The sequence below is a fragment of the Phacochoerus africanus genome, chromosome 16 (genome assembly GCF_016906955.1).
Source record: "Phacochoerus africanus isolate WHEZ1 chromosome 16, ROS_Pafr_v1, whole genome shotgun sequence".
Classification (NCBI taxonomy): Eukaryota; Metazoa; Chordata; class Mammalia; order Artiodactyla; family Suidae; genus Phacochoerus; species Phacochoerus africanus.
Window position 1 is genome coordinate 47,471,991 of NC_062559.1, and position 20,753 is coordinate 47,492,743.

At 50.0% G+C, this 20,753-nt stretch overlaps 1 protein-coding gene across 3 annotated transcripts in view; it reads left to right on the forward strand.

Annotated features, from left to right (window-relative positions):
- The window catches only part of GSDME (gasdermin E), a 59,781-nt gene that overhangs the window by 11,776 nt on the left and 27,252 nt on the right, over positions 1–20,753 (forward strand). For all 3 annotated transcript variants that reach the window (XM_047763516.1, XM_047763515.1, XM_047763517.1), the window contains exon 3: positions 1,765–1,957. In XM_047763516.1, the coding sequence (XP_047619472.1) occupies positions 1,765–1,957 (193 nt within the window). The remainder of the gene's footprint in view (positions 1–1,764; positions 1,958–20,753) is intronic.

Here is a 20,753-nt window from a genome sequence, read left to right on the forward strand (position 1 = left end):
AGTATCTCCAAATTACATATGACAAACCTGAGGTTCTGCAGATGGACGTTACCCGAGCCTCCCAGCGAGGAATGTTGGAGTAGTGGCAAAATCTTGGGCTCTTAACAGCTGCTCTAGGCTGCTGCCCAAAGCATTTCCCAGAGTGTATTCTCATGATGTGACTATGAAAAGGCTTGGAATTGGGGCATTTTGACAGGCTTTGTTTCGGACAGAGTTGATTCCCTCCTTTGTAAATTTCACAGGTAATGAATGGTGATTAACTTTTCATTAACCTTAATTGAGGGATGGGTTTTCTTGACCTGGGTGAAAGAAATACAGGTGTTGGAGGCTGTGAGTAGATGGAAAGAAGCCTTTCAGACTCCAAGTGGCTTTGAATCCACTATGAAGTACCACAAGGAGCCCAGGAGAGCCTCGGATCAGGAAAATGGAAAGAGCTTAGAGGGAAATTCCTAGGAGACTCTCAGTGTAGACTTATTGAATGGGGGTGACTGAGACTATTTTTATGGTAGTATTTGGTTCAGTGAAAAATGGGAACAGTAGGAGTTTCCATCGTGGCTCAGCGGTAACAAACCCGACAGGTATCCTTGAGAATACGGGTTCAATCCCTGGCCTCGCTCAGTGGGTTAAGGATCCAGTGTTGCTGTGACCTGTGGTGTAGGTCACAGACAAGGCTGGGATCCTGTGTGACTGTGGCATAGGCCACAGCTGCAGCTCCAATTCAACCCCTAGCCCTAGCCTGGGAACCTCCATATGCCATGGGGGTGGCCCTAAAAAGACCAGGAAAACAAAACAAAACAAAAAGCAAGAGCGAGAGAGAGAGAACAGTAGACATCTAGAGACCTGAGAGGGCTGGCAGTTCAAGTCTGAGATCATCAGATACTGATCTTTAGTGTCCAGATAAAAAGGACAGGTCCCAAAGGCTGTAGCCGCCACCAGCTGTGGCCAGATGTGGAGCGCGTGGTCCCCAGGGGAGTTGATTGAAGCTGGGATACCAGCTGGATGGGGGCATCTTAGTGTCTGGGAAGCCAGGAAGGGAGAATGGAGAGTCTGGGGCTCGTGTGTTCCCAGAGGGTGTTTGAAGCAGGGAGGAAGGGTGTGCCCGCGGACTTTATCAGGCGCGCAGAGATAAGGAACTGCTTGGTAAAGAGTCAAGGACTGGGGAGAGGTCAGATATAAACAGGTAAACATGGGGAGAGAACTATCTGAATGGAGATGGTAGTAAGGCCAGGAGAGTGCCCTCCAAGGCCACAGGCAGGAAAGGAAGATGCCTGAGGACACGTTCAGGTGGCCACCCTGCCAGCATCTGAGGAAGGCAGGCCACTCCCCAGGGCAGGGTGGAGCGCCGGGCTGCTTTCTCTGTGCTTGGGTGTCATCTTCATCTAGTCCCTTTTTCCTGGAAAAGCACACTTTGGAAATATCCTGTTTCTTTACCTGGACTGTGGCTTAACAGAGGTGTTTGCCTTAACGTTGTTGGTGAAACACTACTTTTTGTGCACTTGTCTGTATCTGTGTATATTGCCATTGCAAGGTGAAAAAAACAAAAAAGCAGCCAGCAGAGCCCCGGGCCTCCGGTGCCCACATGCTCTCAGTCGTCCCCAGCTGTGCGGGCCCCACCTTCTTCTGCCCATGCGCGCAGCGTGAGCACCCACTTCCCGCCTGGCGTGCCAGCCCCGGGTTTCCCACGGGGCTCCACGGGCCGGGTGGCCTGGGCACGGAGGTGACCATATCGTCATCAGACTGCTTTGCTTGTCTCATTCACTCCAGTGGTCGTGGAGTCGGACTTTGTGAAGTACGAGGGCAGGTTTGAAGACCATATGCGTGGGGCCCTCAAGACAGCGCTGGGCAAGGTCAAGCTGACCCTTGGAGGCAAAGGCTTCGTGGAGAGTCAGTCGTCGTTTGGAACCCTGAGGAAGCAGGAGGTGGACCTGCAGCAGCTCATCAGGGATGCCCAGGGGAGGTAACGGGGGTTCTGCTGGTGTCGTGGCATTTGGCACGTCTCTTACTGAAAGGTTATTCTTGGAGTTCCCGCTGTGGCACAGTGGTTAAGAACCTGACTATAGCGCTGGGGGTGCTGTGGAGGCGCAGGTTTGATGGTAAAGTATCCAGCCTGGCTGCAGCTGTGGCGTAGGTTACAGCTACGGCTCAGATTCAGTCCCTGGCTCAAGGACTTCCATACGCCATAAAATAAAAAAATAAATAAAAAATACAGGTCATTCCTTGGGACCTTGGCTAGAAGGATGACATTGGGAACTTGGCCCATCAGCAGACATTACTGAATGCCCAGGTGCTGAGATGAGCAGTGTATCCTCTGGTCTGGACTTTGTTCTTAGCCTGAGGGGGGGAGGTGTGGGAAGCACTTTAAAAAGACGTTACTTCAGGCAGGTGTGTCCTTTAAAAAAAATGGTATGTTTGTAAAATACCAGCAGCGAGAAATCTCTGTCCTACATTTCCGAACATTAATAGCAGAAGTAGGAAATTCACACACCCCTCTCTGGCTCTTTATGATTGTCTGATTAGCCAAAGCAGCAAGCCGGGGAGGGGCTTTAGGAGGAGAGCTGGTTCTTACCTCTGCAGTCTGGAGGAAGGTGGACGTTGATTCACTGTCTGGCTTTTCAGTAAATATATTTTACCCCAGTAAAATAAGACTTCCTTATTTTTACCTTGTGTTTATTCAGCATTTTCTAAGTAATTTTGCCGAGTGCCTGTTGCGCATCGGGTACCGTTCTTCATGGTGGGGATGCTGCGGGGAAGAAAATGCCAACATTTCTGCCCCGTAGTCTCCTGGAGCGGGGCAGGGGGGACACACACAAAATGTGCAGTTGGATGAACTACAGAGTGAAGTGACGGGGACCGCAGGAATGGAGAAACATTTAGCAGAGAAGGAGGGGAGGGCATGCCAGGAATGGGGGCTGTGATTGGAAAAGGTGGCCAGAGGTGGCATCCTGGGTGAGTTGACACCAGAGCAAAGACTTGACATCGTGGAGGGAGCGAGCAGAGGGGTGTCCTGGGTGAGAAGGCTGTAGGCAGAGGTGCTGTGGTTGGAGCTGAGTGTGGGCCAAGGGCAGGGGAGGTCGGGGGGGGGGGGGAAGGAGTGGGTGCAGGTCCCATGGGACCTTTCAGGCCACTGGGAAGACTTTGAGAAGGGAAGTGCCATGAGCTGACATGTTGTAGAAGGATCGTTCTGGCTGCTGGGCTGAGGAGAGACTGGATGGGCGGAAGCTGGGAGCCCAGTTGAGAAGTTATTGCAATAATCCTGACAGGAGATGATATTTCAATTGGTACAGTAACATATGTGCTTTTTCATGTGTAATTTTATCAACCCCCCTTTAAAAACAAAAACAAAATGCTAATCCAAATAAATTAATACTCTCACTGTGTCTAAGTATGGGCAGCTTATCTCTCCTTTTCCAATGTTCTGAGGGTTATATGAAATATAAAATATGTTCCTCAATTGAATAAAATAATGTTTTAAAAAGTTAATGAGAGGAGTTCCTCTTGTGGTTCAGCAGGTTATGAACCTGACTAATATCCATGAGGATGTGGGTTCGATCCCTGGCCTCACTCAGTGGGTTAAGGATCCTTGAGCTGTGGCATTAAGTCGCAGATGTGGCTTGGATCTGGCGTTGCTGTGGCTGTGGCTGGCAGATTGGACCCCTTGCCTGGGAACTTCATGTACCACAAGCGCGGCCCGAAAAAGCAAAAACAACAAAAAAACAACAAAAAAAGAAAGCAAAAAAAAAAAAGTTAATGAGTGAAAAAGACCATAAAACCCATATCAAGCATTTGTACAGATATTGAGGATGCTTGGGCAACCGAAGTCTTCAAAACCCATCCCACCTCCCCAGTAAGCTCTGAAGCTTCCTGGAGTGGAAAGATGCTGGTTGTTATTTGCCTGTTGCCTCCTGGGGCTCTCTGGGATGCCACTGAGTTAACTCTGGCAGGAATTCCCTTTCTCAGTCAGAGAACTGAAAACTCTGTGGTGCTACCAGCGGGAAGGGTCGGGTACCTCTTCCTCTGAGAGTCTTGGCCTTCATTTTCTTTTTCCCTACCACTTTTCTTCCTTGCTACCTCAGTCATGGGGACAGACGAGAAAAATATTGGTCATTTGTCCAAAAATGAAATTTTATGTATATTTTTATTTTTTAAGTCTGGCAAGTAAGGAGTAAGAGAGGCGGAGGGCTGGCTGTTCCCTCAGTCTTTAGACAGCCCTCTATAGCTTAATCCTATTTTGCGGCCTTGTTATTTCTATTTCAAGAACCACAGTCTGGCAATGCTCTATAATCACATTTCCCGATATAGGTTTCTCAGACACTCTTCAGAATTCAGGTGTAGAGGATGGTGCCAAGAAGAAGCATATGGGGAGAAGTCAGTGAGTAGAGATGGGAGAAAATACTCAGAGAAAGAGGCCGGGGCCAGTTGTTATAGGTGTGGGGGGGGGTGGGCAGGGAGAGAGGGAGGCGAAGGAATTGGGCATTTGCTGTGTATCTGCTCTGTACCAGGCACGTTATAGACGTCATCTCATTGACTGCAGAGCCATCTCCTTTTCCATTTGAGGATCTAAGGCTCAGGGAGGAGAAGTGACTTGTTCTCAGTCCCAGAGCTCAATTTGGATGCTGCACCTGGGATTCAGCCCAGGATTTTCTGACTCCAAAGCGCCTGTTCTTTCCTATAAATCATTCTTGAAGTGATTGTGAAGCAAAGAAACTGGATGAGATAAATGTAGTTAAAATTATAGCAGGAAATGTAAAGGCAGCGGCATGAATCTGAGTCCCTATTGAGAGTCCCTTGGGGTGGAAGATGTACGGGGGACTAGGCGTTATCCTGAGCAAGCTCATGGGCTATAGAGCTCCATCTGCTAACCTCGTGCTCACACAAGGACATGAGATCACCTTGGGAGGGTTTAGATATTCTGTTCTTTGTAGAGGTCATGGAGAAGGGATGACCTAGGTGGGGGACAGGGGAATGGGGGCAATACCAGGAGCATGTTAAAGAACAAATGTGAGGTCTCGAAATAGAAGAGGCGTCTTATCACAGAGTCACCTCCTCCTCGTCTTGTTGCTAAGAGCTAAAGCTGAGCTACAGGGAAGAGAAGAGGAGAAAGACTTGACCAGAGGATGGAGATCTTATAAAAATAACATTCTTCATGCTGGAATAATGAATTCTTAGCTACATGGTCTGCCTGTCGTTGGACTCCTACAACCTCATCAGATTGATAAGACGCTGGCCGTTTGACACACACGTGACCTTGGGAGTGGTGATTAGTAATGCTTAGGTACTTTACGTTCTCGAGGGCATATTTGCAATCATTTTTATTTCAGGTCATTTAGATTAGTTGTCATCTGTTTACAAGTTATTTCAGCCCTCGTAATTCAGAGTATTTGTTTTATGTTGTTTGTGAGATGTGTGCACATCTCAAAAACCACCTTACCTGTCCCTGAAAAAACAGGCACATGCATATATAACAGTTATCTAGCATTGTTGGGCATGTGGGCAATGCATAGGACCACAGGACTTAACCTCCCAGACACCTGGAGATGACCCCTTTGAATGAGAGCTCAACGTTCTTGTTGAAACTGGGTAAGACCTTTCTGTGATAATTCAGATGCATATTTTATCATTAAGACCCAGTATGGTTCTGTAATGAACACCTCAGTTTTTCTGCCTTATCTTCCATTGTCACATGCCACTTGTCACTGCTCTAAGTATAACTGCCATACCATCTCTGCCACTGATTTATTGTTTCTGATCTTCTAGTGCTTGGGGAACTTTATTCTGGCAAATGACTGCTGAGGACTTGTATGTCATGTCTGTCCCTGGCCTCAGTTTCCTCGGCTATAGGTGGAAGAGTAGAACTAGATGAACTTTGAGGCTCTTTTCTGGGCCGAATGTAGAAGTGAATGGGCTCCAAGTGTGCACGTCAGTTCCTGCCCCTTGAGTTTTGGGCCTTGGTTCCAGCTGATTTCCAGAGGTGGTGCCATTTTGTGCTTTTCGTGCAGGTTTAGGGGTTAAGAGGGGTGTTACGGTACAGGCAGATGCCCCTCTCATTCTTGGGTGTATTGTAAAGCAAATTTCAGTAAAAAAAGATTACAGGTTTCTATGAATACATGATAATTAGAAGTTTGGGTCTTCATTAAGAATTCCAGCTTATAAATCATGTGAAACAAAATGTCATGCAAACAATGGCATATCAATGATAAACCTTCATATTTATTTAAAATATTTTAAAATTATACTCAAAAAATCTTGCTATATTTAAATACTTAAAAAATACCTAAGTTTTACACACAAGAAAAATTGTCAATGCTACTATTTATTATGGTCCGTGTTTTGATTTCTAGAGTTGCTGCAGTAGCTCTGCCGAGTACAGTTGCCGTGTGACATCCAGCATTGTTAGGAGCGTTTTGGGAGTTCCGATTGTGGCTCAGTGGTTAATGAATCTGACTAGCATCCATGAGTTTGTGGGTTTGATCCCTGGCCTTGCCCAGTGGGTTAAGGATCCGGCATTGCCATCAGCTGTGGTGTAGGTCACAGACGCAGCTCAGATCCTTCGAGGAGAGGAATTTGAGGGCCTCTCTCTTTCTTGAAAAACAAGCAAATACAAACCCATACAGTGAAGGTGGAACTAGTCTTCTTTTCTACTTGGTAACTTCTCCTGTGGCAGGAGAGGGTTTAAAACAATGATGTTTGTCTTTGCACTCAGCTCAGTCTTGGCACCATCATTTTTAACAGAGGTTGCGCCTAACAATTCAAAAACCTCCGGCCACATGTCCTTGGAGAACAAGAGTTTCCCAAATCGGGTCCTTTGCCTTTGTCTCTCATTTCTCTGTTTCTCCCTGGGGGGCAGTTCTTTGTCCCCCCCCTTTAAGAGGTCAGACCAGGTGGCGGAGTCTCGGGGCCTGGGGATGCGAGCGGCCAGCCCCCCGGCATCCTGCTTTTCTGTCAGTGTTGGTACCACCACCATATTTTCAAGCTGGTGGTAAACTTCAGACTCTTTTTTTTTTTAATGGAAAAAATTGGCTAAGAAGGATAAGGAATAATAGAACAAACACTAATACATCACCTCCCCGCCCCACTCTCAGCTTAAAAAGATATTTTTCCTTACACCAAGACATAGGAACTAATTTTTTCTGCCTTCACTGCCCAGAATTTCATTAATAAAATGGGATTTGTGTTCCTGAGGAGACAGTGTGAGAATTAAATGAGAGCATATAAACAAAACGTAGCCTATGGTTGGTTCTCAGAAATTGTAGCTGTTAGTGTAAACAGTTCATAATGATGGCTATTCTTTTTTTCTTTTTATCTAGGGCCACACTCACGGCATATGGAGGTTCCCAGGCTAGAGGTTGAATCAGAACTATAGCTGCCAGCCTACGCCAGAGCCACAGCAATGCAGGATCTGAGCCACATCTGCCACCTACACACAGCTCACAGCAACGCCAGATCCTTAACCCACTGAGCAAGGCCAAGGATCGAACCCGCAACCTCATGGTTCCTAGTCAGATTCACTAACCACTGCACCACGGTGGGAGCCCCCTGATTGCTGTTCTTACTAGTCCCCATTAGAGCCCAGTTTACAGAAGCCCAGAGAGGTCAGAGCTGAGGGGGGAACGGTGTGACGTAGCATTTGGTGATGGGACAGGAGATGCCATTTCAGGAGAGAAGTGAAGTCTCTGCGGTTTCTGATGCTCAGGTTTCGAGGCCCTTGTTTGGCTCTGTGTGGGGGAGGCAGGCAGGCAGCCCCGCTGCCTCGTGAACCCCACCTTGGAAGGCCTAGCCACCTCCAGTGAACGTTGGAGGGGCTCTGGTTCCCGCCTGTGGCAGCAGCCCAGCTTCTCCCAAAGTGCCTGTGGACTCAGCCGTGTCCTGTGCCACAGAAAAGCCTGGATGCACGCAGGTGCTTCTCTCAGAGGGTTTTGTTTGTCCTGTTCTTGAATGATAGACCTGAAGCTCTTGGACAATATCAGTTGTTCTCAACGGGCGGCCTCTCATCATACTCCTTGTGGGAAGAGCAGCCCAAGGCCTCAGCAGGTCCCCTCTTTAGAGGATGTCTTTCTGGAGCCCACCCCCTCCCCACCCCCCAGGCCACACCCATCTCTGTGCCATCAGAAAGCCGGTCAACTAATTGCTGGGTTTTCTTTTTTCCCCTAGAGTATTCTGTCTTCTGGTAACGGTTTTAGTTCTTAGGATTGGGAGCTTCTGGATGCCTGTTGGACTTTCTTTTGTTTTTGTTTGAGCTGTAAATGCAGCCGATAACCCCTCCAGTGGGAGAGAGGGCCGCCTAGGGATTCTGCCCAATACTCAGTCCCAGGAGTGGCTTTTGCCCTGTCCCTGAGCTTCACTTTGAGAGGCTGCCTCAGATCTTCTTGGAACGAGGTAGGAGTTGAGTCACAAGGAGAGATGTTCATGCAGGACTTTCTTCTAAGGTTGACAGCCATTCTGCATCAAATCCAAGATGTCAGGGTTCCCTGGTGGCTCAGCAGATGAAGGATCCAGCCTTTTCCTCCCCTGACAGCGCCTTGACTTCTTTCTGTCCCTGGCATCAGTGCTCGGGCTCTCCTCACTTGCCAGCCCTGTCTGGAGGCTGTCACTCCGTCCGCCCAGGCACAGAGTCCACGCGCAGACTCCCTCCCTCCCCCAGCTGCACCTGTCCCACAGCTCCTGTGCCCGCCCACTGCCTTCAGCAGCTGTGTCACCCCACCCTTCCCCTGCTGGGGCTCCAGCCCTACTGTGCTAACACTCGTCATCACGGCCCGATTCTGTGTCTCTCTTGCTCCTGGGACGACCTCTTTTGCTCGCCGCTGGCCCGGCACGGTGCCTGCAGCACACTCCGTGGGGTGTGCTTGGAGGGATACCTGGTTCTGTCTTGATTTTCTGTCTGAAACGTAGAGGTTAACTGGCTTGCCTGCACTCAACACGGAAGCCCAGGAATTCCCATCATGGTTTAGCAGTAACGAACCTGACTAGCGTCCATGAGGATTTGGGTTCCATCCCTGGCCTTGCTCAGTGGGTTAAGGATCCGGTGTCGTCGTGAGCTGTGGTGTAGGTTGCAGAGGCAGCTCGGATCCTGTGTGGCTATATGGCTCTGGCGTAGGCAGCTGCAGCTCGCATTTGTCCAACTCGCCCCCTAGCCTGGGAACTTCTGTATGCCGCACGTGTGGCCCTAAAAAGCAAGCAAAGACAAAAAAAAGACAGAAGCCAAGGTCCGCACAACACGTAGTTGTGGCAGTCCAGCTGTGGATGCACAGTTCAGCAGGCGAAAGCCAGCCCCGGGCTCCTGCGTGTGTTCGCTTTCCTGCATCCGCCTCAGTGGCTTTTATCATCTCACAGACCTTCTGCATCCGCGGGCGGCAGTGAACTAATTACTCCATCTGAAAGGTTCAGAGTCTTACTGCTCAGTCATTCTTCCCTTTCTTTGCCTGCTTGTGAGTGAGACAAGGTACTGAAGAGACCGCAGTGCACCGAGGTGGGGCAGCTGCACTGGGGGTGGCCTGGTCACTTTGCTAATAATACCTGGTTAGTGTTGTGCCCTGATTTTGATTTTTTTTTCCACGCCGTTGACAGTCCTGAAGTCCAGCCCTGTGACACAGAGCGGGGCTTTCCCCACCACGTGGAAGCGGAGGCCCTGGGGTGGCTCAGGGTTCCAGAGGCTTCCGGCTCCAGGTCCAGCATCTCCAGAGGGTGTGTGGGAAGTTCTTTAATGGCTGAAATGGAGACTTGGTTGGTGGGGAGGAGCCAGCCAGTGGTGGCTGCTTGGGTTTCCCAGAGAATCTGTTGCCGGTCTCGGGGGGCATTTTATGATTTTTTTGGGGGGGAGCGCTGCACCCGCGGCATATGGAGGTTCCCAGACTAGGGGTCCAGTCGGAGCTACAGCTGCTGGCCTACACCACAGCCACAGGCACAGCAACGTGAGATCTGAGCCGAATCTGTGACCTACACCACAACTCACAGCAATACCAGATTCTTAACCCACTAAGCAAGGCCAGGGATCGAACCTGCAGCCTCATGGTTCCTAGTCGGATTTGTTTCCACTGCGCCATGATGGGAACTTCTGAGCCCCTTCTGTATGCAGGGCCCGGGGGAGGCTGGAGAGACACAAGGCCTCAGGCTTGGCCAGGCTCAGCTGGTTCTCCTGCCCGTGGTCTGCTTGCTGTGTGCCTTTGGGTCGTTGGCTCACAGGCCCTCTCTGCTTCTGTCACTCTGTGAAATGAGGGTGACAGTCACATCACACAGCAGTTGGGGTGTCTTTCGTTGCAAAGCAGATCGTTGATTGCCTCACACAAGAGGAGCTCCCTGGGTGGGGTGAGCCCCCTTCGCCTTGGCTTCAAGGGGGAGGTTGGTTCAGCTGCTCTGTGGGGCCCCCGTGGTGGCCTCCCTGCATTGCTTCTCCAGCCGCCCAGTTTTCTTGGTGCCCAAATGTGTCTGCATGGCAGACAAAGCCCCAAGGCAGAAAAGTAAGTAGCCTCCCAGGAACCCCCAAAGGACTTTGCCTCAGGTCTCAATGTTCAGAATTGCTGTGGAGTCCCTGCTAAGAACAGCAGAGTTACCAGCATTGGCTGAGGGACTCATCTGCGGGGCTGGCCCCCCGCCCCTGCTCCATGGCCTTGTCCCATGGCCCCCAATCCGCGCTAAATCAGGGGAGGCACCATTCTCGGGGACGGGGTGTCGGAGCTCCCAGCCCCCGTGCTCACTGCGGCCCGCAGGAGCAAAGCAGACGCGGTGGAAGGCTCCCCAGCCCTTGCCCTCTCAGCCTCCAGATGCCAAGCGGAAAGGACTGTCTGCTGGTGGAAGCAGGCAGCAGGGCAGCTGTGGCACCTGCCTTTCAGGGACCGAGGAGGCGGTTACCCAGTGAAACTCCAGTCCCAGCCGTGGTGTAGACTGAGGAGATGGGCGATCAAAAGAGAAGCAGACGTTGCGGCTTCACTGAAATGTCAGAAGAGCAAAGCCAAGTTTCCAAGCAGCGCGCCTGGACCTCATCTCCGCAGCCTTTCTAAGTTTTCCAGTGTCCAGCTGGGCTGCGCGCCCACCCTTCTTTAACGGCGGCGTTGGCCAATCCGTCAAAACCCTTGGGAGGAAACTCCTAGATGACTGAAACGACTCAAGCTTTAGTTGTCAGTCCATATCCACACCTCTGTGGGTTAGTAATTCTTGCATAATACTCTGGCAACAGCAGGCTGGCACCATCTTCGGGCTCCTTTTAATGTCCCCATTTCTGTTCCTGGAGAGATGGTGGGATCTGTGTCACACGGCACGGTTTCTTCAGCGTGCCTTGGCCCCCTGGCCTCTTGCCAGAAGCAAGGTTTTTGAGCAGTGTGGTGGCAGGGCCGCTGGTCTTCGAGTCAGGAGGTGTGCGTGCTGGTTTTGGTTCTCCTACTAAGATGCCATGTGATTCAGGCGAGGCTGCAACGCGAAGGGCGTCACGGTCCCTCTTCTGAGCACGGGCGTTGGATGGGGTCCGGGTCGGATCCGAGTGGTCAGAACCGCCTCCCTCTCGGGCTGCTGCGAAGGGTGTGCATCAGCCACGGCTTCCTCCTGCCTCCCGCCTGCACCCAGGCTGCGAATCCTTTCCCAGTAGCTATGCAGCCGGCACCGTTGGCTCCATCCGAGTTGATGCTCACGATAAAACTTGTTTTCCGCCCCAGAGCTAGTCCTCCCCGGGCCCTTGTCGTTTCGTGATTTCTCCGCAGAAGGACTGGGGAAGAGCGGATTGCTCCTCCGCTGTCACGGAGCACGCGTGGAGAGCTGTGTTGGAACGCTCTGTGGAACTCTCTTCTAGGACGTGTGATGATCAAGGGCCGTAGCACAAGAGGTTGTGGCAAGGTGGCTGCGCTGGTCCTGCTCACTGAGAACTCCCAGCGTTTAGCCCAGAGGGTAGCAGGACCCGGGTATCCGGGGAGGAAATGAATGAGTTTGGGGTGGGGTCTGCTCAGAAAGCACATGCCCTCGTCTTGTCTCTAGGGAGGGGTCCTGAGGACGGCACGAGTATGTGGGAAAAGAAGACTGTTCTTCCTCCTTTTGGATATTGTTTGAGTTTTAAAAGCCTTCTTCTCCGGATTTCTTCTCTGTGGGTTGCACTTGGCTTTCAAAGCCATAGAAGAGAGGGAGTTCCTGTGGTGGCTCCATGGGTTAAGAACCTGGCTGTTATCCATGAGGACTCGGGTTTGATCCCTGGCCTTGCTCAGTGGGTTAAGGATCTGGCGTTGCCATGAGTCGTGGTTTAGATCGCCGATGCAGCTCAGATCTGGCATTGCTGTGGTGTAGACTGGAGTAGCTGTAGCTCCCATTTGTTCCTCAGCCTGGAAACTTCCATATGCCATAAGTGCAGCTCTAAAAAAAAAAAAAAAAAAAAAAAGTAGAGAGAATGGACGTTAAAGCTTTGGCCTGAGAAGGAGGCAGCTTCACTAGGGCTGGGTCTGGGGAGTTTCAGGAGCCTCAGGAGAGGAGCTTCTGCTCCCGCTGGCTGCCTGGCCCTTGGCCTGGTCCCCAGCAGCCGTGCCCCGCCCTCCTAGTGCACCCCTGCCTGGTCTCCTCCCCCAGGAACTCCTGGCCTGTATCCGTGTTCCTGTTTTCTTAATTGCTGAGAAAAATCTGCTCCCCAGCTGGTGGCTCACCTGCAAGCTGTGGCCGTGTCTTTGGCCAGCCTGGAAAGGGAACTTGATACGGCTTCCCTGCCAGGAGTGGAAGGAGACACACATTTTCGGGTGGGGCCAGTGTGGTTCCTGAAGCTAGGCGCCACTTTACAGATGTGCAGACTGAGGCTCAGAGACAGGAGGCAGTAACCCTGGAGCAGGGCACCCGGCCAGGGCCGCCTGCAGGCAGAGCTGTGGGCACCGGAGGAGAGTCCCAGGGGAGAATGGGCGGGAAGGGGCGCTCTTCGCCCCCCTCCAGCGTGTCTTCCTCTGCCCTTGCCTGCAGGTGTGTTCCTTTGGTCCAGCCTTTTAACATTGACTCCACCTCTGTCTCAGCGGCCTCCCGTTCTGGTTTCAAACTATCATCCCCCACAAAGAGAAAGGTGCCCTGGGTGTCCTTAAAAATGTAGGTGAAGAGGCCAAAGAATGTTGAGCTGCTCATTTTCTCGCGGGAGAGCTTCTGCCCCATTTCTCCTGTCCCTGGCGTTGACCCCTGGCTGGACTAGGGTGCGAGTTTTATTCCGGCCCTGCCCTTCAGGATTTATGTGATAAATTATTCATTCATACACCAACTGGGTGGGTAGCATAATTTGAATTAAAATGTTTTTGAATAATTGGTATGTTCATATGGTTTAGATGTCAGAGGTCAAGAGTAAGAATGTGAAACACCTCTGAGCCCCTATCTCCCGGCCGTCTAGCTCCCTACCCAAGAGGCAACTACCCATAATAGTTTCTCATGTCTTTTTGTCTTTTTAGGGCCACATGCACAGCATATGGAGGTTCCCAGGCTAAGGGTCACATCGGAGCTGCAGCTGCCGGCCTATACCAGAGCCATAACCACAGCAATGCAGGGCCTGAGCTGCGTCTGTGACCTACCCCACAGCTTGAGGCAATGCCAGATCCTTAATCCACTGAGCGAGGCCAGGAATTGAATCCATGTCCTCATGGATGCTAGTTGACTTCGTTACTGGTGAGCCACAGTGGGAACTCCCTCTTGTGTCTCTCTTTGAGGACCTGTCTGTCTTGTTCAGTGGTTCTTAGGAGGACCCAGGAGAGGTGGAGCCATCGGGACACCCCGGGAAGCATTTGGAGGGCAGCCACCAGGAGATGGGGTCAGGGAGGAGAGGCAGGCATGGATGTTCTGAAAACGATTCCCCGGGGACTCGGATATGGTCCCTGCTATTGATGCCCAGCCACCGGGCTAGCCAGCCAGGCAGGATCCTGAAATGGATGCGTTAGAGACGAAGGTCACATTCCTGGGACAGCCATTGGGTGCCCCCTCCCAGAGAGGGAGACAGTAGCAGCGGGGCTGGTGGCGCTGGTGTGGCTGGTGGGGCCCGGGAAAGACCAGCCGGGGCCTCTCAGCTCCGTGACTGTGGTCACCGCCTCTCTGGGCTTCTCATTGCTCATCTGTGGAAGCCCTCGCCCAGGGCTTTCCACTTTGTTGTTCCTTGAACCGCTTTAGACGTCTTTACATGCGTACAGTAAGACAGGATTCGAAGGTAAATGAGTTACACTAGGTAAGTGAGGAGTTCCGTCATGGCACAGTGGTTAATGAATCCAACTAGGAACCATGAAGTTGCGGATTCAATCCCTGGCCTCGTTCAGTGGGTTAAGGATCTGGTGTTGCCGTGAGCTGTGGTGTAGGTTGCAGACAAGGCTCGGATCCTGCATTGCTGTGGCTGTGGTGTAGGCCAGTGGCCACAGCTCTGATTATACCCCTAGCCCGGGAACCTCCATATGCCATGGGTGCAGCCCTAGAAAAAGACAAAAACGCAAAAAAAAACCCACCCCAAACCAAAATGCAGTAGGTAAATGAAATGTGGCTCATGTCCCACGTGGTGGGCTGGGGGGAGTCTATCACACAGTGGCTCCCACTCTAGAGCCAGGGGCGGCCCCCGCGAGCTGCTCTGGGTCCTGGCACTGCCTGGGGATGGCAGCAGAATGCCCTCTGGACATGGCTTTGTCAAGAGTCCGGTGTGAACCGTCTATCGCCCCGGATAACTGGCTTCCCCGCTGCCTACACCAGGCCTCCTGTCCTCACTGCAGAGGAGCTGGCGTGTCCGGTGTTCGGTTTCCAAAAGGTGGCAGCACTGTCCTAGGAAACACGATCCCAGCGACCAGCGTGGGAAGTGCCCTGCCTGGCGCCTCCTGCCCACCCTTGGCCCTGGCGAGCACCTCCCAGGGGGCCGCCACGAGGGGTTGGCCTGTCACTCTCTCCTCCTCCGTCACCCAAATCTGAGACTCCGAGGAGGGGGCCCTGTTGCCTGCCCTGTGGTGGGGCGCCCCGCAGGGCTCCTCTGAGGGCAGGGAAGCCTAGGGGAGTGGCTGGCCCCCCAAGCATCAGGTCTGTCCTGACCTTGGATGCAGAAGGAGGCGAAGTTCCTGCACTTGGCCTTTTTCGCGCCTCCTTCAGGTGTTTGGGGCTGGGGTGAGGGGCGCTCAGGAGGGAGAGGGCCTTTTTAGCCAGAGTCCTTAGTGATCCAGGCTGACTTTTCTCTTTTCAAACAATTTAACATTGATGGAGGCAGCGTCAAGTGTTTTAGCGGCTCTGTGTAAGGCGTGAGTGAGGCGTGCAGTGACACCCAGGCCGCCAGAGTCCCTTCAAGGAGGCTTTGTTTGTTCTTCTCCTGTTGTTAGTTCTGGGCTTGTGGGCAGGAGTCACTGCTTCTGATGTGTGTGTTCAGATGAGGATGAGCCGGTGCCTGAGCTGTGACTGAGAGTCGATTTTCAAGAATCGCCCGGAAGAAGGGATTGCGTCCAGCAGAAGGGGAAGGCCTGGCTCAAATGCACGTTCTGACCGGTGGGTTCACCGACCCTCACCTTCAGAAGGTCTGAGATGTGGCTCGTGTCCCACGTGGTGGGCCGAGGGGGCGTCTATCAAGAGTGATTCCCACTCTAGGAGGCCAGAGCCAGGGTCGGGCCCTGTGCGCTGTCCTGGGTCCCAGCACTGCTTGGACCCCAACACTACCCCCCAGGAAGGGTCCCGTCCATGCGTCTCTCTGTCAACGTTCCCGTCTGTCTTAGTGGGTTCGCTCTCTTTCCTGTGCAGTTGCGTAAACAGTTGCATAATGCTCCCATCTGGACAGTCATTAAGGCAGAGAGAGAAGAGGAAAAACCAAAATTTTTTTTTTTTTTGTCTTTTGACTTTTTAGGGCCGCACCCGCGGCATATGGAGGTTCCCAGGCTAGGAGTCGAATCGGAGCTAGAGCTGCCAGCCTACACCACAGCCACAGCAACGCTGGATCCTTAACCCACTGAGCGAGGCCAGGGATCAAACCCACAACCTCATGGTTCCTAGTCGGATTCGTTTGCACTGCACCACGAGGGGAACTCCCGCACTTGTTTTATTTTATTCATTTATTCCAAAGATATGTCCTGAGCCCCTGCCCACGCACAGGCCCCGCTTCTGCAGAGTTTATGGTGTAGTGGGAGGAGTTGGCCACGTGCGAATGAGCTGGAGAAGCGTCGTGTGGACGTGTCCTCTCCACAGAGTGGGAAGGTCACATCCATGTCCCAGCACCTGACAGTGTGACGGGGGTGCCTCCCTGCCCAGGGTGGGCGGGGAACACCGACCTCGGCAGGAAGTGACCAGTGTCAGCGAGATGTGGGAGCCTGGGGACTCGATGGCATGGCCTGTGGGCAGCCTGCAGCTGGTGTGTTTCAGGCACCAGGGCAAAGCCGGGGGCTGCGGGGGCGGTGCCAGGCCCGAGGCCTGGCGGTCTGGGGCAGGGTTGAGATGTGTCCTTTGGAGGCTCCTAAGGGCCTGAGGGATGGGAGAAGCACCTGTGACCTAAATGGCTGCCTGTCACTCCCACCAAGTGCACACACTGGGGCTTTGGTCTGGGGACCCCCGTAGAGGAAACACAGGAAGGTGACCTGAGCCAGCCAGCAATTTTGGGGCATTTAACTGTCTGCTCGCCGCCTGCCATCTCGTGTAAACCCTGACAGCCCCACGCAGAGGCAGCATTACCATTGGTATGTCCGTAAGGAAACGAGGTGCGGGGGTGGAGTGATTCACCCAAGGTCACCTGGTTGGAGGGGCAGGGCTGGGAGTGGGGGTGCAGCCCCAGCCAGGCAGACCCCAGGCCCCTGCTTTCCCTCAAGCCTGTTCCCATCTCCTCTGCTTTCCTGGAAGCTGAGCCCTGGGCAGCTTTTTTTTTTTATCTTTTTAGGCCCACACCCGTGGCATAGGGAGGTTCCCAGACTAGGGGTGGAATTGGAGCTACAGCTGCTGGCCACAGCCATGTGGGATCTGAGCCACATCTATGATCTACACCATAGCTCACAGCAACACCGAATCCTTAACCCAGGGAGCAGGGCCAGGGCTCAAACCTGCAACCTCAGGGATGCTAGTTGGGTTTGTTGCTGCTGAGTCACAATGTGTGAAACATTGTTATAATTTGCATTTCTTTGAAGATATACAGATGGCCAACAAACGCATGAAAAAATGCTCAACATCCCTGTATTAGAGAAATGAAAATCAAAACTACCATGAGATACCACCTCACACCAGTCAGAATGGCCATCGTTAATAAGTCCACAAATAACAAATGCTGGAGGGGCTGTGGAGAAAAGGGAACCCTCCTGCACTGTTGGTGGGAATGGAAGCTGGTACCACCACTATGGAGAACAGTATGGAGATACCTTAAAAATCTGTACATAGAACTACCATATGACCCAGCAATCCCACTCTTGGGCATATATCCAGACAAAACTTTCCTTAAAAAAGACGCATGCACCCGCATGTTCATTGCAGCTCTATTCACAATAGACAAGACATGGAAACAATCTAAATGTCCATCGACAGATGACCAGATTAGGAAGATGTGGTATATATACACAATGGAATACTACTCAGCCATAAAAAGAACGAAATAATGCCATTTGCAGCAACATGGATGGAACTAGAGACTCTCATAGTGAAATAAGTCAGAAAGAGAAAGACAAATACCATATGATATCACTTATATCTGGAATCTAATATAAAGCACAAATGACCTTTTCCACAGAAAAGAAAATCATGGACTTGGAGAATAGACTTGTGGTTGCCAGGGGGATGGGGGAAGGAGTGGGATGGATTGGGAGCTTGGGGTTAATGGATGCAAACTATTGCTTTTGGAATGGATTAGCAATGAGATCCTGCTGTGTAGCACTGGGAACTCTGTCTAGTCATTTATGATGGAGCATGATACTATGAGAAAATAGAATGTACACATGTACATGTAACTGGGTCACCATGCTATACAGTAGAAAAAAATTGTATCGGGGAAATAACAATTTAAAAAATTAATAAAATTTCAGTTAAGCAAGATGACAAATAATAATTTGCACTTCTTTGACCACTACTGAGATTGAACAGTTTTTCCTCTTTAATTAATTAATTAATTTATTTTTTTATTTTCCCACTGTACAGCAAGGGGGTCAGGTTATCCTTACATGTATACATTACAATTACATTTTCCCCCCAGCCTTTCTTCTGTTGCAACATGAGTATCTAGACAAAGTTCTCAATGCTATTCAGCAGGATCTCCTTGTAAATCTATTCTAAGTTGTGTCTGATAAGCCCAAGCTCCCGATCCCTCCCACTCCCTCCCCCTCCCATCAGGCAGCCGCAAGTCTCTTCTCCAAGTCCATGATTTTCTTTTCTGAGGAGATGTTCATTTGTGCTGGATATTAGATTCCAGTTATAAGTGATATCCTATGGTATTTGTCTTTGTCTTTCTGGCTCATTTCACTCAGTATGAGATTCTCTAGCTCCATCCATGTTGCTGCACATGGCATTATGTCATTCTTTTTTTATGGCTGAGTAGTCTTCCATTGTGTATATATACCACATCTTCCGAATCCAGTCATCTGTCGATGGACATTTGGGTTGTTTCCATGTCCTGGCTATTGTGAATAGTGCTGCAATGAACATGTGGGTGCGAGTGTCTCTTTTAAGTAGAGTTTTGTCCGGATAGATGCCCAAGAGTGGGATTGTGGGGTCATATGGAAGTTCTATGTATAGATTTCTAAGGTATCTCCAAACTGTTCTCCATTGTGGCTGTACCAGTTTACATTCCCACCAACAGTGCAGGAGGGTTCCCTTTTCTCCACAGCCCCTCCAGCATTTGTTATTTGTGGACTTATTAACGATGGCCATTCTGACTGGTGTGAGGTGATATCTCATGGTAGTTTTGATTTGCATTTCTCTTATAATCAGCGATGTTGAGCATTTTTTCATGTGTTTGTTGGCCATCTGTATATCTTCCTTGGAGAAGAGTCTATTCAGGTCTTTTGCCCATTTTTCCATTGATTGATTGGCTTTTTTGCTGCTGGGTTGTATAAGTTGTTTATATATTCTAGAGATTAAGCCCTTGTCGGTTGCATCATTTGAAACTGTTTTCTCCCATTCTGTAAGTTGTCTTTTTGTTTTCTTTTGGGTTTCCTTTGCTGTGCAAAAGCTTTTCAGTTTGATGAGGTCCCATGGGTTTATTTTTGCTCTAATTTCGATTGCTTTGGGAGACTGACCTGAGAAAATATTCATGATGTTGATGTCAGAGAGTGTTTTGCCTATGTTTTCTTCTAGGAGTTTGATGGTGTCCTGTCGTATATTGAAGTCTTTCAGCCATTTGGAGTTTATTTTTGTGCATGGTGTGAGGGTGTGTTCTAGTTTCATTGCTTTGCATGCAGCTGTCCAGGTTTCCCAGCAATGCTTGCTGAATAGACTTTCTTTTTCCCATTTGATGTTCTTGCCTCCCTTGTCGAAGATTAATTGACCATAGGTGTCAGGGTTTATTTCCGAATTCTCTATTCTGTTCCATTGGTCTGTCTGTCTGTTCTGATACCAGTACCACACTGTTTTGATGACTCTGGCTTTGTAGTATTTCTTGAAGTCTGGGAGAGTTGTGCCTCCTGCTTGGTTTTTGTTTCTCAGGATTGCTTTGGCGATTCTGGGTCTTTTGTGGTTCCATATAAATGTTTGGATTGTTTGTTCTAGTTCTGTGAAAAATGTCATGGGTAATTTGATAGGGATGGCATTGAATCTGTAGATTGCTTTGGGTAGTATGGCCATTTTTACAATATTGATTTTCCCAATCCAGGAACATGGAATATCTTTCCATTTCTTTCCATCTTCTTTGATTTCTTTGATTAAAGTTTTGTAGTTCTCGGCATATAGGTCCTTTACCTCCTTGGTCAGGTGTATTCCAAGGTATTTGATTTTGTGAGGTGCAATTTTAAAAGGTATTATATTTTTGTATTCCTTTTCTAATATTTCATTGCTGGTATACAGAAATGCCACTGACTTCTGAATGTTCATCTTATATCCTGCTACTTTGCTGAATTTATTAATCAGTTCAAGTAGTTTTGGGGTTGAGTCCTTAGGGTTTTCTATGTATAGTATCATGTCATCTGCATACAGTGACAGTTTGATCTCTTCTCTTCCTATATGGATGCCTTTTATTTCTTTTGTTTGTCTAATTGCTGTGGCTAGGACTTCCACAACTATGTTGAAGAGCAGTGGTGAGAGTGGGCATCCCTGTCTTGTTCCAGATTTGAGTGAGAAGGCTTTCAGTTTTTCCCCATTGAGGATTATATTTGCTGTGGGTTTATCATAAATGGCTTTGATTATATTCAGGAATGTTCCCTCTATACCCACTTTGGCGAGGGTCTTGATCATGAATGGATGTTGGACTTTGTCAAATGCTTTTTCTGCGTCTATTGAGATGATCATATGATTTTTGACTTTTTTTTTTGTTAATGTGGTGTATGATGCTGATTGATTTGCGTATGTTGAACCATCCTTGTGAACCTGGGATGAACCCAACCTGGTCATGGTGTATAATTTTTTTGATATGTTGTTGGATTCGGTTGGCTAAGATTTTGTTGAGAATTTTTGCATCTATATTCATCAATGATATTGGGCGATAGATTTCTTTTTTGGTGGTATCTCTGTCTGGTTTTGGAATGAGGGTGATGGTGGCATCATAGAATGTCTTTGGGAGTATTCCTTCTTCTTCAACCTTTTGAAAGAGTTTAAGGAGGACGGGCACCAATTCCTCTTTATATGTTTGATAGAATTCACCTGTGAAGCCATCTGGTCCTGGACTTTTATTTGTAGGGAGTGATTTTATGACCTCTTCA